This window comes from Procambarus clarkii, chromosome 35 (assembly GCF_040958095.1).
Source record: "Procambarus clarkii isolate CNS0578487 chromosome 35, FALCON_Pclarkii_2.0, whole genome shotgun sequence".
Taxonomy (NCBI): domain Eukaryota; kingdom Metazoa; phylum Arthropoda; class Malacostraca; order Decapoda; family Cambaridae; genus Procambarus; species Procambarus clarkii.
In genome coordinates this window covers 33,747,319-33,769,128 of record NC_091184.1, presented here as the reverse complement: position 1 = coordinate 33,769,128, position 21,810 = coordinate 33,747,319, and the positions used below count along the sequence as shown (strand labels likewise).

At 47.3% G+C, this 21,810-nt stretch overlaps 1 protein-coding gene across 4 annotated transcripts in view; it reads right to left on the bottom strand.

The window, feature by feature from the left end:
- The window catches only part of LOC123768375 (CRISP/Allergen/PR-1), a 112,255-nt gene that overhangs the window by 4,395 nt on the left and 86,050 nt on the right, over positions 1–21,810 (bottom strand). The window contains exons 1-3 of one of the 4 annotated variants that reach the window (XM_045758830.2): positions 16,831–16,966; positions 1,278–1,351; positions 369–831 (exon numbers count right to left, since the gene is read on the bottom strand). In XM_045758830.2, the coding sequence (XP_045614786.2) occupies positions 369–831; positions 1,278–1,334 (520 nt within the window). In that variant the 5' untranslated portion in view covers positions 1,335–1,351; positions 16,831–16,966. Of the gene's footprint in view, positions 1–368; positions 832–1,277; positions 1,352–2,396; positions 2,470–16,725; positions 16,806–16,830; positions 16,967–21,810 lie in introns of those variants that run through there. The other 3 variants (XM_069336296.1, XM_069336293.1, XM_069336295.1) reach the window with 3 other exon arrangements.

The following is a 21,810-nucleotide window of genomic DNA, read 5'->3' as shown; positions in this document are numbered from 1 at the left end:
TTTCCAGGAGAAGACAACATGTACTACTGCAATTGTAAAAAGTCATAAACTGAAACAACCTAACCTGTCATGGAATTAAGCCATTCTAGACCTAACATATACAACCTTAGGCCTAACTTAAAACATATATGAATACAATTAGGCCTAGAAAGTTTGGATTGGCAACCTAGAAATTAAGAGCTGATCTAAATGAGACCTTTGAAATAATGAACAAGTTTGCCTGAATTTACCAGTCCTGAGGGCCAGGGCTGGCCTTAATTCAACCTTAAGGTTCAATTAATATGAATAGAACGTTAATTCAACGTCATTCCACTCATAATAACTATAGATACTATTATTTCCGGAGGACTGATTTAGCCTTGACTGACCTGCTTTATCGCTACAAACACAGTTACTTATGAACTGTAGGGCCACCTCGCTCCCCACGGAGGTCTTCCTGCAGACCAGATATAAGCAACGCTCTGATAATTTCACCACCAGAGTACCAGCACCATATTTCTGTTTATTATACACACATTTCTTCTTCTTCCTACTCCTCGCCCTCTTTCTATTCAACCTTCTCCTTTTTTTCCAGTTAAGTTTGTATTGCCTGTGATGATATACAGAGTTCAGTTTGTGGCGACTTAATAAGGTGTGTCTAAAAGCACCACGAGAGGCAGTTGGTAATTGGAGGTTCCTTGAGTCCTTAGAGGCCCTGGAGGTGATGGCGCAGGTGCAGGAGGAGAGGGGAAGAGGCAAGAGTGCCAGCTCCACCTGCCTCGTCGACCTGCCCTTCTTCTGCCTCGCCTGGCACCTGATCACTGCACATGCCTCTACTGCAGCCACTACTGTCTGAAACAACAAGCCTCAACATAATTTTTGTTTTTCTTTTACCTGACTTATATTGAATTTTGTAACTAGTTCATCAAGATTGTAATTTGCTTAGCTAAATGAATTGTGGGGTTCAGTCCCTGAGCCCATTATGTGCCTCTGTAACCCTTTCCACTACCACCCACGGGATGGGTATGGGGTGCATAATAAATGAACTAAACTAAAACTTTTACTTGACTGAACCTTGATTCAAGTAAGTAATTATCAAATGAGGGCATCAAACCGGGGAGGATATGTAAAACTTGACTCAAGAATTCTTGAATTCTTATAAGAATGGAAGGTACAATAACGTGAAAGAATTATAATTAAAACCCCGTAGAATTATAAAAACAATTGACTGCGTGTAATGTAAATTCCAGTAAGATAAAAATCTTGTAAATACAGGTAAGTAGATTCGTGTTACTTACCTGGCCAGCGCTGTACTTCCTGCCATTGAATGTACACTTCCTGGCTGCCAGTACCATGCCTGGCCCCAGATCCCCTGAAGTACAAGGAAGTAGGTTTTAACACGACAGTACAAGAATTGTGAAAATCCTAATCCAGAAAGGGTGATCAAGTTTACGTGGATCCCCTCCCACGTTGGAATCTGTGGAAATAAACGAGCAGATGTGCTGGTGAAGGACACTGAAGATACCATACTGAATACTTTATACCCAAGACTCTTCTACAAGTTAATGGTATATTCTGGCGACATGACCATGACAATGTTTATTTATTTATATACAAGAAGGTACATTGGGTTTGTGAGAATACATAGCATAGTATTTACAATCTTGTAAAGCCACTAGTACGCGCAGCGTTTCGGGCAGGTCCTTAATCTAACAGATAATTTTAAGTAGGTAAATTCTAGCAGAATTAATAAAATGATAACAGATACATTGCAAGAAAACAATGAGATGAGAGAGATTAGTAAGTATATTAAAGCACATTGGTATATTAAAGCTCTGATTGATTACATTGACAGCTTGATTGGTAATTTAAACAAGATTAATAGACACCATACAGCAGATGTAACTGAGGAAAGGAGGATAGAGGAACAAACCAGCGAATCTGTACACTGGTACATTGTGGCTGCAGCTGGCAACCCCCAATCATTATGGACGAAGGGAGGTGGCCGCGGGAAAGAATCATTACTAGCGAGAATTCGTCTTGGATACAAATACCCATGGATATTCGGGATGGAAACAACAGCTGAGCAGGGGAATTGCAGAATCTGTGGTGAGTGATGGACACCGCCTTGACCATTACCTGAGAGATTGTGCACACCTAAGAGACATTAGATAATAATTCCCAGATTATATTAGGAGTAAAATAATATTACGAGTACAATTATCCCCAGATTGAGTTAGGAAAACACTATTTGTCAAATGTAGATAATGTTCTTAAAATATTGCACCCACGAGATAATGTAAGCTTAGGGATTGGCAAATGTTTTCGTTGTATTTCAACAGATGTTTGTGATTTTGCTTTCGTGAGAGCGAGAGAGAGAGAGAAACAGAACTAACAAGCAGGACATGATGACTGACCAGGCAGCACCAGGAGGAAGAAGAGGCAGGAAGCCAGCAGCGACACCACCATGTTCACCCACACCACTGAACACCTCCCTCATCCCCAACACACAATGACTTCCTCACACACCTGTCCTGCTGCACCTGTCTCATCCCTGTTACACCTGCACGCTGCCTTTCACCCTGCACCCTATACCCCCCTCTCACTCTCACCCTACACGCTGTCTTACACTCTCATCCTCCTCCATCTCATTGCCGCGTGCTTCGCCATGGAGTCTGAGTTAGACATGATCTAAGGTTCGAGGGGTTAGTTAACATCTACCAGGAAGGGTCCCCTAAGCTTCCACGATAGCCACCTCTCGGTAGCCACGATAGCCCTCTTCGCTAGCCACCTGTGTTGCAAGTGTTGCAGAGATAACCCTCACATGTTGTCTGCCACATGTGTGGGGTGAGATGAGTAATGGTGCAATATGAAACACAATACATTATGATGCTGTAACAGTCACGGTGATGTATGCTGTATCAGTCACGGTGATGTATGCTGTATCAGTCACAGTGATGTATGCTGTATCAGTCATGGCGATGTATGCTGTATCAGTCACGGTGATGTATGCTGTATCAGTCTACAGGTCAGTCATACACTCCACAAGACATACATGTGCACCAGCGCATTCATTTTCCTGTCAAAGTGGAGTGAATGCAAGTTATGCACTGTTGTACCTGCGGGTGAATGCCACCCGAGGGCGCCGGGCTCCAGGCTGAAGGTCGGGTTCCCCATGACCGGAAATTCCCTGGCCGTGAACTCAGCCTGGGTCCTCTGGACTCCTGCTCATTCTTTGAGGAAACAACACATGATTGCTCTTTGTTGCATGTACTGCCCTCCTCCTCCTCCTTCCTCTTACTCTTACACACACACACACACACTCTATATATCTCTATCTCTCAATAAAATCTCACACGGACCAGGATTCGACGTGTGAACTGGGCGATACCAGATCTCGCCCAGTGCTGGAACTGGGCGAGATCTTCCAGACAGTTCCAACACTGGGCGAGGTATCCTCCAGTAGATGGTTAACATAAATGTATCGTAATGGTTATTCTCATTCTGGTAAGGGGAAGGGGGTACTACACTGATCCAGCCAAGGGGAAGGTGGGTACTACCCTGATCCAAGCAAGGGGAAGGGGTTACTACCCTGATCCAAGCAAGGGGAGGAAGGGAAACGACAATGATTCAGCCAGGGATGAGGAGGGAAGGGGGCCACCTCCCTGAACAGGGTAAAGGGGGGGGGGGTGAACCACACAGTCAGGGAGGACAAAAGACGGAGCGTGGGTGTCTTAAGGGTCACACACCAGACAGACGTTGCCCCGGGGTGTCTCTCACTCACCTCATTCTTCCTCCCTCTCACCTTTCCTCCTCTCTCTCACCTCTCACTCGCATCTCCCACCTTATCCTTCCCTCCACTCACAGTCCTCCCTATACCCCCCTCTTAAACACCCCTTCCTACCCCCCTCCCTTGTACTACGGGCTCACCATAGCCCGTGCTACATGGGCACTTCGTTCTCAGTAGCTAAATCTGAAACAACAACCCCCTCCCTCACCCCTGGTCAGCCGCTGGTCATCGTTATCAGAGTGAAAACTGTGTGTGTGTATTTACTATTTGTGTCTGCAGAATCGAGCTATTAGCTCTTGGACCCCGTCTTTCTAACCAATTTATGTTTCCTCTATTATGTCTACTACATATATTTCTCTCTAACACACACACACAACCCCTGGAAGCAGCCCGTAGCAGCTAACTCCCAGTTACCCATTTACTGCTAGGTGAACTGGGGCATCAGGACGAAAAAAACTCTGGCCATTTGTTTCCACCTCGACCGGGAAACAAACACACACACACACACACACACACACACACACACACACACACACACACACACACACACACACACACACACACACAAAGATGCGAATGCGTGTACTCCCCTATTTGTACTCACCTATTTGTGCTTGCGGGGGTTGAGCTTTGGCTCTTTGGACCCGCCTCCCTGTGTGTGTGTGTGTGTGTGTGTGTGTGTGTGTGTGTGTGTGTGTGTGTGTGTGTGTGTGTGTGTGTGTGTGTGTGTGTGTGTGTGTGTGTGTGTGTTTAACTGTTGTTTGTTTGTGGTGATAAAGTTCCTCCTCATAGGCAAGCCTCAAGTTTCACTTGATTGGCGTAGCTAAGTTCTTTCGTACCTTCCTTGGATTTACATATATATGGGGTCAGTCTCCAGTGTACCTGTAGCTAGTTCCACTTTCAACTTGTAGGAGTTGCCGTGTTCCTGGTTCCTCCCAGATGTTTCTGGTATTTTGTATGCAGTGATCATATCCTCCACTTGCACACAGTCTTTCCTCGTAGCTCTAGCCACTCGGGTTCCATGACAGCACCAAAACTTGGGACCTTCTATCTTCTATCGCTGGGTGCTCGAGGGTTGATCTTACACGTCAAGAGTAGAGCACTCTATAAGATTTTATTCTCACTTATACGAGCTAGATGTAATGTTTACCGTTGTTGCGTACACCGCTGATGTTAAGGCGCTTGTACTAGTTGTGCTTGCGACGGTTGAGCTTCCCACCTCTCGGTCCCACCTCTCAACCGTCAATCAACAGCTTCTTACCGTAGACAGCCTTGAGGAGATGTCTTCACGCGGGTTCTCCACGTTTTTGTCTGAAGCCAATTTCACAGACCAAAAGGCTCTAGTTAAAATTGATTTTAAAAATGCCTTCATCTAAGTCAGAACTGATAGACGCAATCCGAGCCGTCCGTCAAAGAGACACGAGGGACATCGACTCGCACTAATGTGACCAACAGCTGGGTGGCCCGTAATCCACATCTTTTGATGTTGACCAGACCACACACTAGAAGGTGAAGGGACGACGACGTTTCGGTCCGTCCTGGACCATTCTCAAGTCGATTGTGCATATAGACTAGTTATCTATTACTCATGAAATACATTAGAGTTAATGGTAGTTATAGAACGTTTGCAGTTACATTCTCAAGTCGACAATCGACTTGAGAATGGTCCAGGACGGACCGAAACGTCGTCGTCCCTTCACCTTCTAGTGTGTGGTCTGGTCAACATACTTTAGCCACGTTATTGTGACTCATCGCCTGCACATCTTTTGATTTTTTGCTTAACTTTTTTATGCTAATAGCTGGTTCCCAGATGCCAGCACTGTCGCCGGCACATTTTCCTCCTGGAAGACATTAGCAAAATCCAAGAGAGAGACAGAGAAAGGAGTCAATTTAGGCCTCGTCCATAACTCATCCACGTATGACACTTGTCTCGCCAGCTCACACATCACTGGTCAGCTAAAAATTGTTTTGCCAGACATTCACATAATTGTTCTGTTTATTGCACACTCCTGGGTGCCCCCCCTCCCCCTGGATTGCATGCAATCGAGGAGATCTTAGAAGATGGATGAAAATACTGACAAAATCGATGCTTTCTTCTCACAAGTTTCCTATCCCTTCCTAAGCCAATTTACTTCGAGATGTTTTCTATGTCTACCCAACTACTTGGGCTGGACGGTAGAGCGACGGTCTCGCTTCATGCAGATCGGTGTTCAATCCCCGACCGTCCAAGTGGTTGGGGCACCATTCCTTCCTCCCGTCCCATCCCAAATCCTTATTCTGACCCCTTCCAAGTGCTATATAGTCGTAATGGCTTGGCGCTTTCCCTTGATAAGTCCTTCCTTCCTTCCTTCTATGTCACAGCAATACCAACAAGAGAATGACGGAGTCTATGTCAGAAAAATTCCTCTTCATGACTCTTACGCTTAAGAGGCAAATATTCCCGTTTTTTGGCGTTAGTACAGCCTCCCAAATTGCTTTTTCAGTTCTGCTTTCCTCCTCTGCATATAATGACCTTGTAAAGTCAATCCTACTGCAAAACCTTGGAATGTAATCACCAGCAATCAGTAGGCTGCACCTGCAGCCCCAGAACACATCCGACAAAAAAAGAAATAGTTTAGAGAACACAGCCTAATTGGGATGAGAAAAGATGAGACTTTGCTCTGTCTTATCGTCACAACAGGAGATAACTTGACTCACAACCGTGTGAGGTTGTGAGGCAAGGGACCCATGCAGCGGGACTTTCCTCAAGCAGTACTGGTGGTCTGTTGTTGTTGTTATAGATTCAGCTACTCGGAACAAGTTCCAAGTAGCACGGGCTATGGTGAGCCCGTAACTTACCAGGCACAGGAGCGGGGCAAGTAGCACGGGCTATGGTAAGCCCGTAGTGGACTTACCTGGCACAGGAGCGGGGCAAGTAGCACGGGCTATGGTGAGTCCATAGTGGACTTACCTGGCACAGGAGCGGGGCAAGTAGCACGGGCTATGGTGAGCCCGTAGTGGACTTACCTGGCACAGGAGCGGTGCTCTCCTACTGGTGGTCGTAACAGACACACCTCAACACCAGTTGACACTCCGTGCACTGGTCCTCCGTTAGCTGCCAATTCACACATGCAAGATATATTATAAACAATGAGAATAAAAAACAGCCTTGCCACAGCCCAGCGCCTAGTAGAGAAAGATCTTTGATTTATTCAGAACAAAAACCCAGAGCCGTGCGCTTCGCCCAGATGGGATCCCAATATACCCTGGAAGAACTGTAGACAGCTGGTGTGGGACTACACATGTGTATCCACACATTAATACACATTTGTCTCCATAGCTTGTCAGACCGTTGGGATCATCAACTTTCTCAAAGAATTAGGTTCTAGACTCATTGAGACTATTACGTACTCAAGAGCTGCCAATTTCCAGCATCTAAGTGTGGCGATCCAAAAAGAAAAACGCCTGCAGTCCTCCTCCCGCCCGGAACCCGAGGAGCTTGATAAAATTCACAACCTCTGAGTACTCATTGTAATCCTCAATTTCTAACATTGTCACTACATCAAGAAAAAAATGTTAAGTGGCTGGAGTAAAGTATATTAACCTGCATTGGAGGGACCAACAAAGCCGCCTCCATGTTTCTTCAGGCAATAAGCCTACGTACAACCCCCCAACCCCCACCCTACTAGTCTTCTAGCCTTCCAGTCCCCCTAAACCAGGCCTCTCTATCCTTCTTCACCCTCACCAGTTCTGTCAGTCCTCCCCTCCCCATCTTAACACCCCACGCTTCACGACCACCCTCCGCCTTCCTGCTCCCGGACGGTGTCAAGGCTTGACAAACATGGCTGCCGTAACAACACTCAGGAGAAATCTGATTACATCGTCATGTTTGCCACAGGTCGCTCTCAGGCGGCCGTGACAACTCCTGGGGAGAGGGGGAGGGGAAGAAGGGGGAGGGAAGGTGAGGGTGAGAGAGAGGGTGAGAGAGAGAGAGAGAGAGAGAGAGAGAGAGAGAGAGAGAGAGAGAGAGAGAGAGAGAGAGAGAGAGAGAGAGAGAGAGAGAGAGAGAGAGAGAGAGAGAGAGAGACAGACAGAGACAGACAGAGACAGAGACAGAGAGAAAGGTAGAGATAGAGATAAAGAGAGAGTACAAGGCCAACATTTTCAAAGTTCTGCACCTGGTCCAACTCCACGGACAACCAGTAGTTGGGACCCGTAACACTTGGCTCTCATCCTTCAACAGTATCATGCTGGAACTGCCACCTCAAGAAAATCACTCCATCATTCACTCCGAGGCTGACTGGCATCTGGAACTTGTTCACTCAACAGGTTGATACACGGAAGATCAGGTCAACTGATCACATGAAGGCTCTGACACACAGTTGGCTATGGGCTCCTGTTCTTTATATAAATGTTACCTAATGCTGTCAATGAATAAAGTTTATTCCTATTGACGCATATAAAAGGCTCGTGAAATAAATGAGTCTCTAGGAGTAGGTTTCAACCGAACTGAGGAAGGATTACAGCTCTTGCTTGCAATTTCACCAGGTTCCTTATATGACAGATCCCCTATGTGATAGCTTCAAAACACATTCTCATGAAATAAATGAGTCTCTAGAAGATGAGCTGAGATGAGAAGTCTCTTCAGATGAGCTGAGATAGGATAACAGCTCCTGCTTGCACTTTCACTAGATACGTCATTTGACAACCCTTATGAACCATAATCTTAGTTAAAAAAAAAAAGATATATTTTTTAACACAAAGAACGCGTCTAAGGAGAAAGTGTAGTTGAACACGGTGAGAATAACAGGTGTTAACGCACTAAGCGCCGACCTGCAGCCTCATAAAGGCCCTAAACTGTGTCACGGAAGCATACTTTCCTCCTGTATTCAATTGTTCCCCATGGCCGCTCAAGTGACTAGTCGACAATTATTTTTGTTTAAATATTAAACACATTCTAATACACCTATAATCATTATTATTATATGATTTGTATAATAATATTTCGTAATAATAGTTTTATCAGTACTAATAAAATTGCGAGGCTGCTGACTGGTTACAATAGACGCCTAGTAACCGCGCAATAACAATTCCATTGGTGTACACACACACACTTAAGGTGACTAAAGAGACAATACGGCGTGTGTAGGAACGTTGTAGGTGGGTGATGGTGTCGTGTACGTGGGGAGGAGAGTCAGTGGTCAGTATAATAGACAGTGTTCGAATCCTCATCACGGCCCTTGTGGATTTGTTCAGAGTGATAATTGTTAATACGCTGTCAGATACATCTGTACTACGACTGCTATTCTATTCTTGCAAATCCTTCATTACACTTTTTATTCAACAATCATTCCAACTACTTTCTTTTCCCAACCATCCATACCCTTCACTTTTCCAAGCATCCATATCACTCTCCTCTTCCAGTCATCCATATAATCCCTTCTTCTGTTAAACATTTATTCTGTTCGCCTCCACCCAGCCCTTCTTTGCTCCCCCCAACCATCCCTTGTCCCCCCCAATCTATCCCTCTTCCCAACCAACCCTTCCGCATCGAACCATCCTCGTTTTTAACATTCCAGTGAGAGGCTTCGTCTCGAGGCTTCATGTGAAGTTGAGTACCCGCTCGCCTTGACGATCCCGTTTTCTTTGAGCATAGATTTTTGTTTAATACTTTAAGGCTGTTTCAAAGCACAGCGGCGAGTCCCATAATACGCCGATCTTAGCTTTGGTAACGTCAAGAGACTATGAGAAAGCGTCTCAGGGCGCTAACGTGACTCGTTTTCTAGATCCTGGAAGGCCCTCTAGGGTGGACCTGGAAGCACCCTCCGCGCAGGCGTCCTGGAAGCGCCCTCGGCGTAGGCGTCCTGGAAGCGCCCTCGGCGCAGGCGTCCTGAAAGCGCCCTCGGGGCAGGCGTCCTGGAAGCGCCCTCGGCGCAGGCGCCCTGGAAGCACCCTCCGCGCAGGCGTCCTGGAAGCGCCCTCGGCGCAGGCGTCCTGGACGGTCCTCTAATTTTGAAAAACAGAAGACCCTTCATTCGTGAGTCCTAGAAGGACCTCTATACACGGATCATATATCGAAGGATCGAAGGCCCTCTGACCATATATCCGAGGGTCCTGCATGTGAGTCGTTCCTGGAAAGTCCTCTTGATAACCTTTCTCTTCAAGTGGAAGCAACATTCCAGCGATGCCAGACGTTCTCAATTAGAATTTCCCTTGAAGTCTACTTCAAGTATTCTCCAGGTGGAATCTTACTTATGATCAAGTCTATTTTGTGTAGCCTTCTGGTGGTAGTTTTGACTTAAAGCCTTTCTTTTTTCACAGTCGTGGGCGTGATCTCGGGCGTGGGCGTGATGACGGGCGTGGGCGTGATGACGGGCGTGGGCGTGATGACGGGCGTGGGCGTGATGACGGGCGGCCTCGCAAGAGGTGTTTCCTGAACGGAAATGAAGACCACGAGAAGACTGAGAAAAGCAGCGATGTGCGGCTTACTCCTCCGCCTCCTCTCCTTAGAGCAGAGCCATCAAGGGGCAAAGGCTCTGCTCTACGAAGGCAAAAACTCTACAGTACTTTTTGGACTCTCTACCAAGACAAGGCTGATGATGCAGTTCTATAGAGTATAGAAGATGAGGAAGGAGTGTAGGGAGATGAGGGAGACAACCAGTAATTTAGAGCGATGCAGGAAATGGGAGGGACAATGGGAAGAAGGGATGGAGGGAGGATGGGAGAGAGAGGAAGGGAGGGTAGAGTTTAACTTTAGATGGCAATTAACTGAGGGCCTGTTGTTAAGTTTGTATGGGTTTGGGTTTGTACATCCTTTCGAAGAGTACATCGTATATGGACGTATAAATTCCCTAAGGTCAAAAACTATGTATATATGTGTCTGCTCTTGAAAGTTGACGGAAGGTGTGTGTGTGTGTGTGTGTGTGTGTGTGTGTGTGTGTGTGTGTGTGTGTGTGTGTGTGTGTGTGTGTGTGTGTGTGTGTGTGTGTACACTTGTTGGAGATCATTTAGGAATGCTCCTACTTCACACTGGCTTTAAGTTCTCCCTCCAGAACACGCACGACAGTTAAGTCGAGAGTCCTCTACATCCTATCTGTGTCGACGACCTTGGCGCCAGTCCCGCAGATATACAGAGAGAGACAGAAAACAAAAGACAGGCAGAACCAAAGAGACAGGAAATGTATGTTTATTGTCCATTGGTTTCAATCAGTACACATTGATTCCAAACACCAGTTACCATTTCCAGCAGTTGTTGTTTTGCAATCGATAGTCAATCATTCCATCGCAAGATTTTTGTCAATTATTAGGCGCCATCTTTAGCCCGCAGTCGCCGTTGAAATTTAATAGGCTCCAGACACAGTTATTTCCAGACAATAACCTCTAGTTCCAGGCAACAACCGAAGGTATGGCAACGGTTGCCATTTCCAGGCCGCAGTAGTCGACAATTCCCCGCTCCATGAGCGTGTATGTACACGGTACTCAGTCTGGGGGAGTTAGATTTAGCATATTTTTCAGGCGAATTAAAATAATGACGCGAGGCGCGGCTACCCTTGTGGTGAGGTACAGCCTATCGTCTCACGCGTATGGTATATTATGGTGGTCGTTACCACAGAGCTCCTCACACGGGAGACATCTCCCGTCACGCAGGGTGCAGTCGCACCTCCACAGATCTCCACAGATGGCTCAAAAGGGCCACCACTTACGGGCTTTTCATGCCCGTGCCACCTTTTGGGTGGCTTAATCTTCATCAATCAATCAATCACAGAGCTCCGGTGGGGCAGAGGAGGTGCGTGTGTCCGTGTGCGTGTGTGCGTGTGCGTGTGCGTGTGTGTGTGTGTGTGTGTGTGTGTGTGTGTGTGTGTGTGTGTGTGTGTGTGTGTGTGAAGGGGCTGCGCGTGACGCGCCGTGATCCAGGGTCAAACATGGTCCCTTCTCCAACATGATCAGGGTACACTGCTGGTCGCTAGGAAGATGACGGACAGTGAGAGGCACAATAAGATAAATCTGGTACGCATAAGGGACAACAAAAAACAAAACACTATAAAGAGGACTGGCAAACTGAAGGCGAGAGAGAAAACGTGATAACAAATAGGAGTCTGGGGAGACTTACGTAAATACGAGAAAATAGAACTGTCCTTGTTGGTTACCCGATGATGAAGTATTTCGTAACAAAACCTCTTCAACCGCCCCCCAGCCCCATCCCCCCTCCCGGTAAACCACAATTTCCCCTCCCCCCCTCTCTCCTGGCAACGGTAATGTGGTGGTTGATGTTGAGAGGTAGGGGATAGTGTGGGGTGGTGGTGATGGTGGCAGACAATAGTAGCGGTCATGGGATGGGGAGGTGGTAGTGGTGGTGGTGGTGGTGGCTGCTGACTATGTTGCATCAAGTATTCACAAGGTGTTCTTGGCCACCACTAGCAACAAGAGAATCGTTAAGCACCACCAGTGATGCCCGAAGCACCGCCAACACTGCTAGGTGCCGGTCTATGAAGCCGGAGGGAGAAGAAGCACACCATGTGTGTGTGTGTGTGTGTGTGTGTGTGTGTGTGTGTGTGTGTGTGTGTGTGTGTGTGTGTGTGTGTGTGTGTGGCTGGCTGGTGTGTGTGGGAACAGAGGGACCTCCCAGGGTCACCCCAGCCACCACCCGCGTCTGATGCCGCTATAACAAGTCTTCTCCCTTGGGGGGGGGGGCTGAGGCTCCTCTGAGGGACTCACAGAAGACACTTCCCCCCCCTATGAGTATAGTCTCCAGGGTACGAACCCACAGGTGGTGGTTACACAGACAATGGTTACACACTCTTTTGGTTAAGAGCTCAAGTGTGATCGATCGCGGTAAAAAAGTATTGAATAAGGGAAAATATATATATTAAGAGGTGATGAAACGTAATGGCTGCGCGTGCGCACGACTTCACCGGTAGCCATAATCTACTTGTTGCTTTCCCACGCCCTACAGCCGTCCGCTCTCTTAATACGTCCACATTTTGACGGAATCGACCGTTAAATAAGCGATGTACTGTATTAATAAAACTTAAAGCACCGTAACATGAACGTTTTCTATGCATCAGCCACGATAGGTTAGAAGGGTTGCTTGAGTTCGTACGTTTCTGGCCAGGTCAGAGAGGTAGGCTTGAGCCCTCACAGCCTATGCTCATCTGTGTGAGAATTAATGCCGAGGTCGAGTTCGGTGGATGATAGGCGAGGCAGCACACGAAGCCCTGCCTGGCGTCTGGTGCCGGGTCAGCTCCTCTGAAGCAGGCCCCAGTTAGCACCGTCGGTGGCGTACTGACCTGGTGGCGCTGCCGGCGGTGGTAGTGGAGGGTGTTAGCGACGCCTAGTCGCTGCTGTTAGCGGGAGTGGCGGGCCTGAGTGTGTTAGTGGTGTCGGAAGTATGACGCAGGAACAGTGAGAGTGGTTCGGAAACATGGGCACAACATTGACCTCTGACCTAGTGAGGCGGCAGGTCAAACGGGCACCGACATCAATGTCTTCCTTCTCAAGTGCCTCTCTTGAGGTCACCTTCACCATCCAGCACTCACTATATGTGCTCTGTGGCACCACGTCTTTAACCCATGGTCTTTCTGGTGTTGAACTTGGGTCACTACGGTTGACTAACTCTTGGTATCATTAAGTATATGACTGGACAGCCCGTCCTCCCGAGTTGCCACAATATCACAATACTGATGTACTAAACTCCGCGAGTCTACCCTAACCCCCACGAATAGAAAACGGGACAGCTCATCAACTTTGAGAGCTGCTATGATTTATTGTACACCATATTTCGACGTTGGAGACTTTCACGTCACATATACGGTGCATTACTCGAGAGGACTGGTTGTTTGATAGTCCACCTGCTTTTTTGTTTTTATTGGGATAGTCCTGCGCGGGCCCTGAGCCTCTGGCTGGTCCACAGTGTTACTCTTGTCTCTACCACTCACCATAATCCCTAAACAGATTTATCTGAACTTTGATGTTATGTTACAAATTCGGTTTCCTTGAATGGGGTTAATTAACATTAATGGGGTTAATGTAACTATAATCTCTAAATTCACTTTTAATTCCCATTCTAACTTCAGTTTACTCTAATCCAAAAATACAAAATAAACGGTTTGTGTAATTATTGATATAAATTTAAACATTTATACTGACCTGACCCTAAACTCCTGCTTACATGCCGGTAAACGACCTTCTTCCAAGTGATCAGACTTCACCTTTGACCTTAGATTAAGAAGGTCTTGGTGACGACCTTAGTCCTCACTCGTTCCATCACATTTTTAATATACATATTTTTTAATGCTGATGGTCCACGTATCCACGTGATGCAAAGTTCAAAACCTAACTAATCATACATTTTGAAGGCTGCACGGGAGACTTAGACCAGGAGGAGGAGTAGTAAAGCTAACTATTGACTACACACCTCGAGTGCTTGTCTCTCTCTCTCCTTCGTGCAAGGTTACCAGGTGTTGCAAGCAGGCAAGTCCTTCCTGGCGATGGGTGTTGAGGCACGCAACACCCATCACGTCGGGTGAGATCTGGCGGTGTTCGTGAGGGTGTTACACCATCGCCACCGTACCCACACACCCACACACACACCCACACACCCACCCACACACCCACACAAACACAAGGGGAACACGCACCAGGGGACACAGGTGGAAACTGAGTGCCCAAATGAGCCACAGAGATATTAGAAAGAACTTTTTAAGTGTTAGTGGTTGACAAATGGAATGCATTAGGAAGTGATGTGGTAGAGGCTGACTCCATACACAGCTTCAAGTGTAGATATGGTAGAGCCCAATAGACTCAGGAACTTGTACATTAGTTGATTGACCGTTGAGAGGCGGGAGCAAAGAGCCAGAGCTCAACCCCCGCAAGCACAACTAGGTAACTAGGTAAGTACGCACACACACACACACACACACACACACACACACACACACACACACACACACACACACACACACACAAATATATATATATTACTAGATGGGGCTTCCGGCTATACCCGGGGTCTGTGTCCGTCTCTCCCCTTTCCCCCCTCTGTGTAAAGACTGGGTGTCGCTATGCACTGTAACTGATCTGCTGGTTTGAACAGCAGCCGACAAGGCTGCTTGGATAATGAGCTCGGACTTGACAGACTAAGACAGTTGTCAAAGACCTTTGCCCTAGACACCTGTGGGCAAACAACGCTTGCAGTTGCGCCTCGTCCACCGCTCTAGCCAGTCTTGTGAACACCTCTCCATCCCTTTGTCTCTCTTGGCTCCCTCCGACACACACAAAAAAGTCAGTTTACCTCGCCACTATGCACGCTCCTTGCATCGTCACCTTGTCCTGACCTTCCTCTAGGTCAGCGGGTCACTTGGCCGGTTCTTTCCCTGCAGCATCACGGCGGCCGAGGCTATCGCTGCGTCCCTCCGTCATCCCAATTACAGCGCGGGAAAGGCCAGATAGTTGCCGCTCTACTTGAGGGCGCCAAGCGGCTCTCACACCTCAGATGTCCTCCACATGCACTCACGTTATCTTTCTTTCCTCTCTCCACCTTTCTGATGCTGTAAGCCCAGCGAGACGATGCTTAGAACCACTAAAGCCGCCGTGAAGTTCCGGCTTTTGACAAGAAGGCTTCAACGGTCACTACTTCGAGTGGGTCCGCCAGCCCTGGACCCTGCAAGAGACTGGTTCTTGCAGTCTCCTCGCAACATCGTCAAAGACACCCCTGCCTCTGTCACTTATCGAACACCGCCCAATTTCTTTAGCCACTTTCACTGTAGAGAAAATAAGAGTCCATTGCGTGGAGGATCATATCAAGAGGTGCTGGCGTCGGGTATTTCCTGCCTGTAGGGCCCCGACGGTTGGTGTCTGGACACCACAAAAACCATGGCAAGACTCATCAAGGTTACTTGTAGCCAGCGTCCTGGGTGATGGGCGGCGGGGTGGCCCAAGGCGCGGTGGCCCAGGGTCGGGGTGGCCCATAGCGAAGTGGCCCATGGCAGGTAGCTAGATCGGTCCGCTGTAATGCTCCTGTAACGACTGGTCCACACCGTAGGTCCCCCCTGCTACACACTGGGGAGCCAGGCGTCTGTCTCATTACTCTCAATTGTCCGCGTTGCTATGTGCACGCTATACACCGACGTATGTGGCTCTATACACCAATGTATACACCAATACACCGACGTAGCTGGCCCTATACACACCGTCCACGCACAATCTCCAGAAAGCGACCTTACCTGACAACACAGATTACGGTAAGGAATAACATTACTTGACTTAAGCCAAGCCTTTGACACAGTTCACCACAAGAGGTGGACGAGGCAGGCTCCAGCTCCCGGGAGCTAGGCTTCATCAAGTATTGAATCACCTACTTACGAAACCTCTACATCTTTCCTCAATCATGGCGGTTTTGTTTACATTAATTGAACAGTTGATGACACTTATTAATTAGAATTAGAAACTACTCTTAAAATCATATATAAATCATTACACTAATGGCTGGCCTAAACCGGTGTACAGCTCTCTAAATCAAATTAAAAACAATTTGGCATAAGGTTAAATTAAATTTAGTTGGCAATTATTAAAGGCGATATATATACTGGAAAATCCAAAGTGTAATTCACTATTAGAGATAATTGTATTATGATATAAATTGTGCCAATTATCTGCCTCGAGGCAGATAATTGGCGCAATTTATATCACTATTAAAGCTACAATCTGCTGATACACGACGAGGAATGAGTTGATTAAAATGTGTCAACAAAGCACGAACCTCTACAGCTTCCAACAGTCACGGCGGCCTTGTTTACAATTTATTAAACATTTTATGAGTTACGAAGCAGAGCGAGGTTGTTTACAACATAAACAACCTAGGATTGTGAAGTTTTCAAGCCTTTGAACTGTTTAATAAATGTAAACAAATGTAAAAGATGATCATGTTCCGTAAGTGGATGTGTAAATGATTGATGAATCTGGTCCTTGGCGGTGCTCACCTGGATTCCCAACTCCAAATGGCCGGATGAAGCTGTTTTAGATTCAGCCACTTAAAACAAAAGTTTCAAGTAGCACGGACTATGGTGAGCTCGTAGTGGACTTACCTAGCACAGGAGCGGGGTTGTGGGATGAAGCTGAAGGCTGAGGCTAATAACTGTCATGGTTAGGGAAAACGGGAATCCGGATTGAAGACAGCAGAAACTTTCACCGTTTATGCCTCCACAACGGAGCTCCCACTACTCAACACGGCGCTTTAATGCGTCCCCACGAACCACAGAGCGCAGTTTCTAAACTCTTACACAACGAAACTCTGTTTTTTCGCTGTTGTTTTAAGTCTACAGTGTGTTGTTTTTGTGTTGTGAAGCTTCGAAACCCTCTTCTAGTTTCGTGTTCTGAGTTGTGAAACCTCAAAGCACTTTTCTAGCAGCCCGTCCTCAGAAATGAAGGCCAAAGTCCATTCCATGCACCCACCAAACCCCCCCCCCCCCGCCCTGTTTATGGATGGTAAAACAGTTTACACACGACTCACAACTGAGACGTTCGAACACTTCTCGAACAACTGCTTCACTGACGACTTTTGTTCGAACCACAACGCTGTAAATGCTTCACCCACGTACTACAAATACAAAAAATCGCCAACAGAACCTAAACACCTAACGTAACCTATGCCTATATATGCACAAAATGCTAATATATTATAATATTAATTTATGTTTGAGAAAATTCCTGTTCTGAATAAACAGCATGATAAATTTGATGAATGCGTCTCTGGGGTCGACCGCTGGATGGAATTTACGTGGTCTGACGAGTTGAACAAAGACCAAAGTGATTCCATCCACCCGCCAATCCCCCTGCTTATGAATAGAAAACGGTTTACATACAACTCATAACTGATGACGTTCGAACAGAGCTTCGCTGACTTCTTCTATTCGAATCACAACTCAACAAATGCTTCACCCACATACTACAAATACAAATAATTGGCAGGAGAATCTAAGCACCTGACCTATGCCTAAATATGACCAATATGCTAATATATACAAATATTAATTTAAATATGATAAATTTCCAGCTTGGTGGCAGCTTGGATGAGCATAGCCAAGAGGACACGTTGGTGTACACGAGACGCCCGAAGACATCTGTGCAACAGTAAACACATCATTCAGTGTTCTTCCCCCAAACATTTCCCACAATACACACGCTTCCGCTTAGCTGCATTGTGGTAGAGTTGTTTGTTGTTGTTATAGATTCAGCTACTCGGAATAAGTTCCAAGTAGCACGGGCTATGGTGAGCCCATAGTGGACTTACCTGGCACGGGAGCGGTGCTCCTGTGGTCGAGGGGTGACAGGCTTAATACTCATTGTTGTCCTCCCCCTTAATCCCCTCCCCCCTCCTTCCCCCTCCCCCCCCCCTTCCCCCTCCCCCCCCCCCATCAAGCCCAGCTATCAACGCGCGAGATCGGAAAACAACCCAGGAGACACACAGCCCCGCTCCTGTGCCAGGTAAGTCCACTATGGGTTCACCATAGCCCGTGCTACACGCCCCGCTCCTGTGCCAGGTAAGTCCACTATGGGATCACCATAGCCCGTGCTACACGCCCCGCTCCTGTGCCAGGTAAGTCCACTACGGGCTTACCATAGCCCGTGCTACTTGCCCCGCTCCTGTGCCAGGTAAGTTACGGGCTCACCATAGCCCGTGCTACTTGCCCCGCTCCTGTGCCAGGTAAGTTACGGGCTCACCATAGCCCGTGCTACTTGCCCTGCTCCTGTGCCAGGTAAGTTACGGGCTCACCATAGCCCGTGCTACTTGCCTCGCTCCTGTGCCAGGTAAGTTACGGGCTCACCATAGCCCGTGCTACTTGCACCGCTCCAGTGCCAGGTAAGTTACGGGCTCACCATAGCCCGTGCTACTTGCCCCGCTCCTGTGCCAGGTAAGTTACGAGCTCACCATAGCCCATGCTACTTGCCTCGCTCCTGTACCAGGTAAGTTACGGGCTCACCATAGCCCGTGCTACTTGCCCCGCTCCTGTGTCAGGTAAGTTACGGGCTCACCATAGCCCGTACTACTTGCCCCGCTCCTGTGCCAGGTAAGTTACGGGCTCACCATAGCCTGTACTACTTGCCCCGCTCCTGTGCCAGGTAAGTTACGGGCTCACCATAGCCCGTGCTACTTGCCCCGCTCCTGTGCCAGGTAAGTTACGGGCTCACCATAGCCCGTGCTACTTGCCCCGCTCCTGTGCCAGGTAAGTTACGGGCTCACCATAGCCCGTACTACTTGCCCCGCTCCTGTGCCAGGTAAGTTACGGGCTCACCATAGCCCGTACTACTTGCCCCGCTCCTGTGCCAGGTAAGTTACGGGCTCACCATAGCCCGTGCTACTTGCCCCGCTCCTGTGCCAGGTAAGTTACGGGCTCACCATAGCCCGTGCTACTTGCCCCGCTCCTGTGCCAGGTAAGTTACGGGCTCACCATAGCCCGTGCTACTTGGAACTTGTTCCGAGTAGCTGAATCTATAACAACAACAACGAAAAACAACCAGTAGATCACTGACGCCAACGAGAGAGAAGAAGAGCTCTTGGACGTCGGTTCGAATCCTCGTCACGGCCCTTGTGGATTTGTTCAAGAAGAGAGGGGGGGGGGGCTGTTGCGGATCCTGTTAGCCTATTGGTTTAGGGCTTCTCTTGACGTCACCGAGGAAAATCTCCTCTCCTAACCCCTTGACCTCCCCCCCCCACCCTCCACTTTCTTCCTTGACCCGTAAATGTGTGGAGTTGACCTCTCCTCCCAAAGTATCTTTTGTTCTTGGTAACGAGCTGATGGGTCCTTCCTGAGGCAGAGGAGCACGGGAGACGGAGAGAGAGAGAGAGAGAGCGAGGAACAAAAATAACATCCACTAAGGTTAAGTTACACATCCTTTGTTCAGACGTGAGCCATTATTATTATTAACATCTTTATTGACAAAATTAATTACAATTTTGCCTAATCTGAGGATTTTGATAGCCAACAGCCGATGGCTTCCTCAGGGAGGAGGAAAGAAGTACTTTGTTATACCTGTCGTTCCCCCTCGAGTTGAGAACCGCAATCTTGAACAACTCTATCCGGCTTCCACTTGTTCATCAAGACACGTGATGGTCAAGAACACCAGCGCTTACAACTGTGGTTCATACATGAACATAACGAACCAAACGCAGCCTATTGTCAGAAGTGCTTTCACACATACCCACGTTTTCTATGCCTTGGGAAGTTGGCTTCAAGTGCGTATATGTTCCCTGCTTAGGTTAGGAGGATATATTGTGTACGTTGTGGCAAATCAGTGCAAGGTGCAAACACCACAACATGGCAGATCAAGCACCGTTTGGAAGCGTATGTCAAGCTCTCTCGCGAACACAATAGTGGATCTGTTTAGAATTCTAATTGTATTTAAAGTGATGAAAAACTGTTTGTACTATATTTTCTATGCACAGATTTGCAGCCAGGTATCGTAAAATAACCTTAGGAGCACCAGAGAATGGAGAATACTGAACTACTTCGCTACGTAGGCTTATGTTATCGTAAGAGGTCATTTAAGACCTCTTAAGATACGAGGAAGACGACGCACATGCATTAAGATCTCCTGAGGTGCAACGCGCTGCCTAAGAGCACTTAGGCGGCGACTTAGACTTAAGAATTAGTTCCCCGAGAGAGGGCGATCAATGCGCTCTTCGATAAGGTCCGCTTTCCAAATAGCGCAAAACAACGTTAGAGTAAATACCTTGCACAATGTGAAGACCAGGACGCCCAAACGAGTGAAAGTGGTTGGGTCGTTAAGAGGACCCGTTAGGCTTACTGTTTGTTTCTTTATAATATGTTATTTTCTCGTATTAATCCTCTTGATATTCCCACCGATTAGTGAGTGTTAAATAGCTCTCGTTATCTTACAGGTTATCTTATGTTATGGTATTTATTGTTATGTAATATTGTTACGATATTTTATGTTATATTATCCTGTTATTATAGTATATTATCCTATGTTATCATATATTAATTATGTTATGTTTCGTCACCTTCACTACCACAAGCGTTACCCCCGCCCCTCCGTGCTCTGTAACACGTTACCTCCGTGCTCTGTAACAAGCTGCTGCTACGTCTCAGGGGATACTTATATAAAAGTGACAATAAACGTTACTGTGGTCAGCACCGCTCCTGTGCCAGGTAAGTCCACCAAGGGCTCACCATAGCCCGTGCTTCTTGCTCCGCTCCTGTGCCAGGTAAGTTACGGGCTCACCATAGCCCGTGCTTCTTGCCCCGCTCCTGTGCCAGGTAAGTTACGGGCTCACCATAGCCCGTGCTACTTGCCCCGCTCCTGTGCCAGGTGAGTTACGGGCTCACCATAGCCCGTGCTACTTGGAACTTGTTCCGAGTAGCTGAATCTATAACAACAGTTACTGTGGTGAAAGGTTTCCTATCGCCAGCGTCACAGTTTTTATATATTAAAACTGTAAAATAATGGAAAACTATTTATGCAAATTTGCATCAGGAATTTGAAAGTAATTTATTTTATCTCTTGGAGAGTGTGTGTGTGTATTTACTGTTTGTATCTGCAGAATCGAGCTCTTGGACCCCGCCTTTCTAATCAATTTTTTTCCTCTATTATTTATACTACATATATTTCTCTCTAATACACACACATGTCCCCCAGGAAGCAGCCCGTGGCAGATGTCTAAATCCCTGGTGCCTATTTACTGCCAAGTGAACAGGAGCACCAGAGTGAAAGAAACTCTGCCCATTTGTTTTCTTCTCTGTAGGGGATTGAACCTGGGCCGTTAGGCCTACGATCCCAGAGCGCTGTCCACTCAGCCGCGAGGTCCCTTGTGTGTACTCACCTATTTGTACTCACCTATTTGTGCTTGCAGGATCGAACATTGACTCTTGGATCCCGCCTTTCCAGCTATCGGTTGTTTACAGCAATGACTCCTGTCCCATTTCCCTACCATACCTAGTTTTAAAAGTATGAATAGTATTTGCTTCCACAACCTATTCCCCAACCTGTGTGTGTGTGTGTGTGTGTGTGTGTGTGTGTGTGTGTGTGTGTAATTACCTAAGTAT